We start from the raw sequence: 8,944 nt of genomic DNA on the forward strand, positions 1-8,944 counted from the left end.
TCTCAATCTAGTAGAACTAATTCTACGCTCACATTGGATGCTAAGCCCTATGAGGTGGGAACCCTAAGGAACCTCTCTCTAAATCCTCTCTGGAAAATATGCTAATGAATAATGGGGATTCTATTTCTCCAGGGGCCAGGGACCTTGCTTATATAGCCCTCTCAAATGAATCTGGGCCGTCGAATCAAATCGACATTGATTGAACGGTTCTCCTTGATCCTCAAAGGCAGTGGAGCATAATCCGCGTGATGCACCCTGATTGGCCAGCAGAGGAGGGCGGGCGCCCTGCCTGTGGGCCCGCTTGGCCTCCCGCACGTTCGTGTGGCTTCTGGAACGTTCTAGACCGAGGAAAATTGGCGCACAAGTTAATATCTCTATGTAAACCCGACGTGTAGGCCTTTCTTCCATATTTCCTAATAACCCTCTGCAGAAATAGATAAATGACAAAACTCGTGGAATTCTGTCAGATCAAACCCTAGTTCTAGGTGTTGTTTGTATATTGGTCCTTTTCCTTATTTATTTCATGATTAAAATTGATACTTAAGAACTGTCAACACTGACCTACCGATACACCAAATGCACATTTATTAGGGTTCATCTTCAAACCATGTTTCCTTGTGCACTCCAACACCTTTCGCAAATCGGCTAGATGTTTTATGAAATCTCCAGACTTAACCACCACATCATCAATATAGATTTCTACCAACTTGCCAATGAACTCGTGGAAAATAAAATTCATGGCACTCCGATAAGTAGCACCAGCATTCCTCAAGCCAAAAGTCATGACTATCCACTCAAACAACCCAACATGACCAGGACATCTAAATGCAGTTTTGGGAATATCCTCCTTAGCTATGAATATTTGGTTGTACCCTACATTGCCATCCATGAAACTAATAATTCGATGTCCAGCTACAGCATCAACCAACAAATCGGCAACTGGCATTGGATAACCATCCATCAGCGTAGCTTTATTGAGATTCCTAAAGTCGATGCAAACACGAAGTTTTCCATTCTTTTTATAGACAGGAACAACATTAGAAATCCATTCGGCATACCAACACTGCCGAATAAACTTAGCCTCAATGAGTTTGGTTATTTCAGCCTTAATATCAGGAAGAATATTAGGGTTACATCGGTGTGCTGGCTGTTGATGTGGCCGAAATCCATATTTAATAGGCAACCGATGTTCAACAATTGATCGGTCTGAACCAGGCATCTCGGTATAATCCCAAGCAAAACAATCTTTATATTCTTTTAACAAATTGGTTAATTGTCGCTTACATTCAGAATCTAACTTAGCACTAATAAAGGTAGGCCTTCGCCTATCACCACTTCCTATATCTGTTTCTATTAAATCATCAGCCGATGTAAACCCCTGTCCTAACTTTCCATCATCGGCAAACCTATCCATTAAAATTCTTCATCAGAACCGACTGCTTGGATCGGTGGAATTTCATAATCTGCAACCTTGAGGAAATCTTTCTCCCAAACCTCTCCTGATATGCATCTGGTCCGCTCATAGGTGTCTGATTCTACCGATGCAATGACATATGAAGAATCTCCCGGGACAATCTCAATTTTGTCACCTACCCACTGAACAAGGCATTGATGCATTGTAGAAGGAACATATCAATTGGCATGAATCCAATCTCTCCCCAACAGTAAATTATATGCACCTTTTCCATTGATAATAAAGAAGGTCATCGGCAAGGTCTTACTGCCGATGGTTAATTCAACGCATATAGCTCCCTTAACTGGAGACACATTTCCTTCAAAATCTTTCAACATCATATCGGTCTTGGTTAAATCCTGATCTCCTTTGCCAAGCTTTCGATACATCACATACGGCATGATGTTAATTGCAGCTCCCCCATCAATAAGTATTTTGGAAATCGGCTGCCCAACAACTCGGCCTTTGACAAACAAAGCTTTAAGATGCTGTCTTTCATCATCAGAAGGCTTCTCAAAAATAGCTGTCAATGGATCAACTCCAACTGAGCTATCTGATCAGAGAGACTTGTTTCCTCATCATCGCTAAAGGGCGCAAGAAACTCCATCGGCAACATAAACACTATCGGGGAAGCTTTGTCTTCCATGCTGGCTGATAGCGAACCTCCCTTGATTCTACCTGATGAATATTGGCATCTCTGCAGAATATAAATTCATCGGGAACCCGTGCATCTACCATCTCTTCAAGTTTCTCTTGGTTCCTTGGAAAATGACCAACACGTTCACCAAGCCTGTCATGCACACTAAGCCTGCCCCCCAGCCGATCATGAACTGACATTCTCCCCCCTAATCGGCCCATTGAAAAGTCGATCATTGTTCTGGAATCTCTGGTCTGATCGATCATACTGATGATAACCATTGCATTCAGGATAGTCTCTGACAGTCGGTAATTTGATAGTTTGTTCCCAACAATGAATGAAGAATGGTCAATTCCAGTGATCTTTATGCCGATTCCATTCTTCTCGCTTCCTCTCCTCTTGTTGACGGCGATACCGATCCTCACGCTGCTACCAAGTCTCCCGATGCCGCCTATGAGTAATCACAACACCAGAGCGGGGAGGCCATCTAGAGCTGCTACCCTCCTTGATCAAGCCTTTACCTTTAGCGTCATCGGTGGTTACTTGATGCTGAGGATCCACTGATGCATTTTTTAGCTATTTCTGATGTTAAGACCTTAGTCTTACCTTTGACATCCAACATGTTTGCAGGGAAAGGGTGTTGATCAATTTTCATCGGCTTTTGAACTTTGGAATTATCAAACTTAATTCACCTAGATTCTATAGCTGATTGCAATTGCTGCCTAAACACTTTGCACTCATTTGTGCTGTGTGATGTTGCATTGTGCCATTTGCAATACTTGATTTTCTTTAACTCCTCTACCAATGGGATCACATTATTAGGTGATTATTTAATTTGTCCCTCCTGGAGCAAGAAATCAAATATCCTATCGGCCTTAGTGATATCGAAAGCAAACTTTTATGGTTCCTTTTGACCAAAAGGACAAGACATCAGCTTTCTGTTTTTTTACCCATTCTACCAAGCCGATGACTGGTTCTTCATCAGAATCACAACTCATTGCCTCATCAACGAATGACACTTTCTTATTCTAGACTTTTCTAGGCTCATAAGCCTTGATATCCTAATCAGAAATCCTCTACACCAAATGACTCGAACTTTCAAACTCTTGAGAAGCATATTTATCTTTGATGTGTGGCAACAATCCTTGAAAAGCCAAATCGGCTAACTGCCGATCGTCCAGAACCAGACTGTAAAACTTGTTCTTTGCATCCCGTAGCCTCTACACAAAGCTTTCAACTGATTCATCATGACGTTGTCTTAGTCTTACTAAATCGGTAATCTTCTTTTCATGGACTCTAGAAAAGAAATACTTGTGAAACTGCTTTTCTAGATCGGCCTAGGTAATAACTGAGTTTGGAGGCAGCGAAATAAACCAGGTAAACACCGATCCTGACAAAGATGATGAAAATAAACGAACTCTTAATTTATCTCTATTAGCAGCTTCTCCACACTAGATGATGAACCAATTGACATGTTCCATGGTGGATGTGTCATCTTGCCTAGAGAACTTACACTACAAGAAATCTGGGCTTCTATGACGACTGCCATATGACAGAGCACCTATTTGTCATAAAAAGAGACTGTTTATGACGACTATTTACAGGATGACAATTGTTTATGACCAAGCTGTGTCTTCGTCATAAAGATCTCAGAATAAACTCTGCATAGACTTTGTGACAACGGGTCGATGACAATATTTAATCGTCATAAAACATAAACTATTATATTTTAGAAAAAAATATTGTAGCTTTTCTCTTAGTACACATCACCTCTAGCAGTACTGCACATTATTCACAAATACACACATCTGTAAGAGATGAATGAATTTGTGAACAATGTACAATCCTACTTTATTAAAATAGTTTAAAATTTTTGAGGCATCTTATACGCCAGTATGCACACATACCAATTTTTAGGATTTTTGGACAACTTTATGATATTATTTTCATTTTCATCGGAGCCTCCAAAATACAAGTTTGAGTAATCCCCAACGAAATATTTCATTTTCATTAATTTTCACTGTGAGGTCAAATCAAACACGTCTTCTAATATATATTTTTGTCCAAGTTTTTGATACTGGTTGGCATTAAACGTAGTTCAAGTTTTGTTTTCATGAAAGTGCAAAAAAATCACTTAAACATTAGAAAATAGCAAATTGCTTCAAAAATTCTTGAAAATCATACACGTAACTATTTAGGTAGTCTACTTCATGTTAAAATTATGTTGGGCACATAGAGATTATGTAAAGCACAACTATTATAATTTGCATCTTAGATTTAAATTTATTTTACCTAGAAAAAAAGAGAAAAAGGAAAGGTAAAAGGAAAATTAAATTCAACCTTTAAAGAGGTGTTCTGGAAGTGGTCATCAGACCTGCACCGTGCTTGTTGCCTGCAAGAGGCCCAAGCGTCTCCCTTGGAAAGCCCATGGCTTTTCCAAAGCCCAGCACATGAAACCCTTATGGGAAGTAAATCTTAGCCTTTGATTTCAATCTGATGGTCATCAATCATCCGGAGAGGAAACACTTATATAAAAGCTAAATGAAAACCCTAGAGGCAAACTCAATGTCTTCCACTCCACGCACGCAGCCGCACACACAGAGCGCAGCACATGGTGCGGTATGGCTAGCACTGCAGCACTCAGCTCGCTGGTGGAGACGCATGTGGCATGGATGTCGAGCCCCAATCCGATCCCGGCAGCACTCAGCTCCATCAATTCCGGCAGCACGCGGACGAGAGGCCAATCCTGGTGGCGGCGGGGCTAGTCCACTAGATCCACGGTGGATCCGGCTTGCAGGGATGGTGAGTTCCTCATCACTTCTCTCCTTCCTCTCCTCTATGCCCACTCAGCTGCCAGGTATCGCACCCCTCCACTCCCCTTCCCCTTCCCTATGCGTTCGTGATATATGGTCGTCGGTGTCAGCAAGTTAATATCTCCATTGATTTGTTTGAAAACAGATAGCAGTAGAGAGAGGAGAATATATATCATGTACTCTGACAGATCTAGCCCTGCTTGCTAGCCGCAAGTTGTGTGTGTACACATGGCCAGCAAAATGCAGCAGTGAGTATTGTTTTAATCTATCATATTAATTTCTGATGAATTACTTGTCTTTTCATGTTTGATTCTGTTCAGACATTCTGACATTGGGGCGTAAGAAGCAAGCTTCAGGCTCAAATGTACTCGGTATAAATAATCTTTCCTTCATTGTGTATGCTCTGTATGTTGGCTCTTTATTTCTAGTATATGTGTTAGTCCAGATCTCTGATTCAATTGATGGCTATACCATCAGTGATCTGGAGGTTACTCAGCAATGGAAATATTCTAAATCGGTTACTGCTTGTTGCTTATAAGTTACAAATTTTTATTGTATTCATTCATCCACACATTCATGCTTCTCGACCATTGAGACAATGAAATTGGCATATGGTATAAAAAATTAGTAAGACATGTATTCGTCCTTTTCCACTTATGTTGCCCATGGGTAATTAAAGTGTTTATCCTTTTTTACAGATGTTGTGTATGTGGCTGCTGGTACTGGGACTTAGGCGCTGGCATGGTGTATGTGGCGCTGCTGGTTGGTACATGGAAAGAATTTCTGGCGTTGGTTGCTGGTGTAGGCTGGTGGCTGGAACTTTTGGCTGCACGCTGGTGGATGAAAATTTCGTCTGTTGGTTGTCTGGTAGAAAAGAATTTTTGTACACCAAAAGAATTTTTGGCACTGCCGGCTAGCTTCAAATTGTTTGGTGCAGGAGCTAGATGCTGAAACTTGTCTAGTTGGCTAGATTATTTTGTACTCATGTTTTTTTGTGGTTCATTTGTATTGAAACATGGCTGAATCTGTGCTTCTGTATTGGCTGGAATGTTTTTAATATAAAATATTCTGTTGTATATACTGACCCACAATATCGGCCTCGATCGTATTGTTGGGAGTTGTTCCGAAAACCTTTGGTCCAATTAGGCTAATTGTAAATGAGCATGATAATGAAAAAGGCCCCATGTTATATGGGCCAATGTTAATTGCCATGTCATTTGTTATGTCATATGTGTTATGTCATTGTACATGTAGTGCTATTTTGTTCAATATATTGTGACGAGTTTAGTTCGTCATTGTATCAATGACGGGAGAATTATTGTCACTGTATCAATGACGAAGTCATCTGATGGTCATAGAAGCTGGTTAGTGACCCACCTTCTGTGACGACAGTAAGTTTGTCATTGTAAACAGACTGTGACAGGAAACAGGCTCTGATCGTCATATTCTGATTGTCATAGAAGCCCAGATTTCTTGTAGTGTTAGTGAAATCCGATACCTTGTACCAATTTGGGAGCAGAATTAAATCATAAGCCGGAGGATACGGTGTCTGACAAGAATAAGTGTTAACCTTAGGTTTTATTTCAAACTGATCTCTCATAACTTCTGCTATCTTATCGGCCCAATAGGCATCGACATCCTGCCGATGTGCGGGTTGAATTTCTGGCACCTGCTGATAAGCTTCCACGTGTCTCTGGGGTACACGGTCTCCAGGAAACATCACATTGGCCATAGCTTGCTGACCACCAATCTGTTAAGCGAGATTCATCGACTGATTTACCGGTCCTTGATTCTAAAAACCGACCTGCATGTGTCATTGCTGGAATCCTGCAGCCTGATGATTCTACTGTGTCACATGTGGAAAGAACAACTGCTCCGTCCAACCATTATTGCCATTCATCGGCATATGTCCTGCCGATGGTTGATAATTAGTTGTCATTGCTGGGTTGGCATAACCTGTTTGGGTCACAAACCTCTGTTGAGTTGGCAACGGATTTGCCAACGAATTTGCATTAGGCATCTAGAACGTCGGCATTTGAAAGTTCCCTGTAACAGGTCTTGCAGTAGCAGTAGTTGAATACTGAGGAATTTGAGTCATCGGTGAAACTGGAGTTGCCGATGTCATAGGAGCCTTCCCTGCTAAGTTAGTTACCTGAGATGTTCCAGAACTATTTGTAAAAAACTCTAGAGGCATACCATATCCCCACCAATTGGGAGTAACTTGACAATTCTGAAACACTGATCGTGACATTGTCGATGCCGATAGATCTATCTTGAGCTGAACTGTTGGTGCAAAAGCGGATCTGCAAATACAAAGGGCTAATACCCGATTCAAACGTTAAGGCGTGCTAGCCGATTTGACCTTACTATCGGCAAAGGTGATAACTCGAATACTTTGGTCCCGACAACAGCGATGCGCTCGGATGCCACGGCCAAGAGGTATTCACGCAGAACTCGAGAATACGCCGAGCTTAAGTCGACGAATTCTTAAGAACTCGTAGTAAAAGGGAAAATATGACGAAGTCGTCGAAAAAGTAGATGCTAGAATATGAGTAAAAATTTGTGTTTGATTGATTGATAGATATCTCATTACAAGGCCCTAGGGTCTACATTTATACCCTGCTCAAAGAGCTACAATCAGACACGACTAGGACTCGAATTTCAAATTAAACAAAATTCGTATACAAAATGAATTTTAATAACTAAGGAAAACATAAAACTACCCCCTTGTAACCGACCGGGACACTGCCACAGATCAATCGGCAACCTCCACGCTTTCCTTCAGAGTCATCGGTGGTCTTCCTGTTATGGCCATCGGCAAACACCAATATTGATCATCGGCAAGAACACGTCACCACCTCTGGACTTAATCATATTCAATCATCTCTTCATCGGTAACTATCCCCATCGGCAACTCTTCTGCAGACTAGTTATCGTTACTCCACCTACCGATCTATACTCCATTGGTCCCTGGGTACGTGTCCAAAAACGGTGTCAACACATGCCCCCCAATTTCGGAGTATAAAATCATTAATGCTCCAAAATTCTCTGCGGTAATGATGCCTTTCCGCAATTAATTCTCCCAATTTGGTAACCGACCATCTAAATCTAAACAGCTTTGGCCCGATTCTCCTGCAGGTTCTTCGAATTCCTCAACCTTCCGAACCGGATCTCTCCACTTTATGCGCCCATTGGCAATGTTACCGTTAGAGGGAACTGCCGATGGACCGACCAAGAGATCCCGCACAGTAAAATATCTCTAGATCATGACCGCTTCCCGTCAAATCACCTGCGCAATCCCTTGATTGCCGTGCGAACAGTTACCATATCCACCTGAGTACCCTCAGATTTCACGGATACGGCGAAGAGATAAGTCAAATCTGCCCTTGCCCGTTTTGTCCTATAAATACTTTCTTCTCGGGTACTCTTTCTCCATCGCATCATTCTACAGCCCCAACTTTGCTTTCCTGGCGGCGGCACTGTTCGAGAGCTCCAAGAACTCCAGCAAGAACTTCCTCCAACAACCCCCAAGTTTTTGATCTTCTTCCCTACGAGGATATGGCCATCAACTTCGTCGTTCCTGAGGTCAGCGTACTGCCCTTTCTTCTGTACTTTTACTGTACCCCTGTTCATCCGCAATCTGTCTTACCGAATCCTTTTTTTCTTTTTGTTCTTCTTTTCACTCCCAAAAATTTCTAGGATTTGGCCGATAAGATTGTTATTCCCACCGATCAACCCCATCTCCAATGCCTTGGTCCACTAGGAAACTTGGATCCCACCGATCTTATAAACGCAGAGACAAACAGAATCCCTTTTAGAGCCAAGAATTTTTCTTTAGATCTATGGAAAGATGCTTTCCATTCCTGGCCCAGTCCTACCAAGGGATGGAAGGATTGGTTCCTGAGAGTCAGTAACTCAAATGAGGTCCAATGGGGTGAACGAAAACTGGATCAGTGCATTAGATTGTCTCTTGCCGATATGGAGAGAAATGAGTCACTACTGATAGCTGCCTCATACTTTTGGTCAGACACACTCAACGCT

General features: G+C 41.9%; 1 protein-coding gene across 2 annotated transcripts; it reads left to right on the forward strand.

Moving 5' to 3' along the window:
• On the forward strand, window positions 4,667-5,890 carry LOC110434330. Of its 2 annotated transcripts, XM_021458190.1 has the most exons (4): window positions 4,667-4,892; window positions 5,049-5,151; window positions 5,224-5,274; window positions 5,602-5,890. In XM_021458190.1, exons 1-4 carry the CDS (start codon window positions 4,752-4,754, stop codon window positions 5,634-5,636), a joined length of 330 nt encoding a protein of 109 aa, XP_021313865.1. In that variant the 5' UTR covers window positions 4,667-4,751; the 3' UTR covers window positions 5,637-5,890. The 2 variants fall into 2 exon arrangements, 1 of the variants encoding a protein (XP_021313865.1); XR_002451759.1 differs by lacking the exon at window positions 5,049-5,151.

The sequence above is a fragment of the Sorghum bicolor genome, chromosome 4, assembly GCF_000003195.3.
Source record: "Sorghum bicolor cultivar BTx623 chromosome 4, Sorghum_bicolor_NCBIv3, whole genome shotgun sequence".
In the NCBI taxonomy this organism is placed as follows: domain Eukaryota; kingdom Viridiplantae; phylum Streptophyta; class Magnoliopsida; order Poales; family Poaceae; genus Sorghum; species Sorghum bicolor.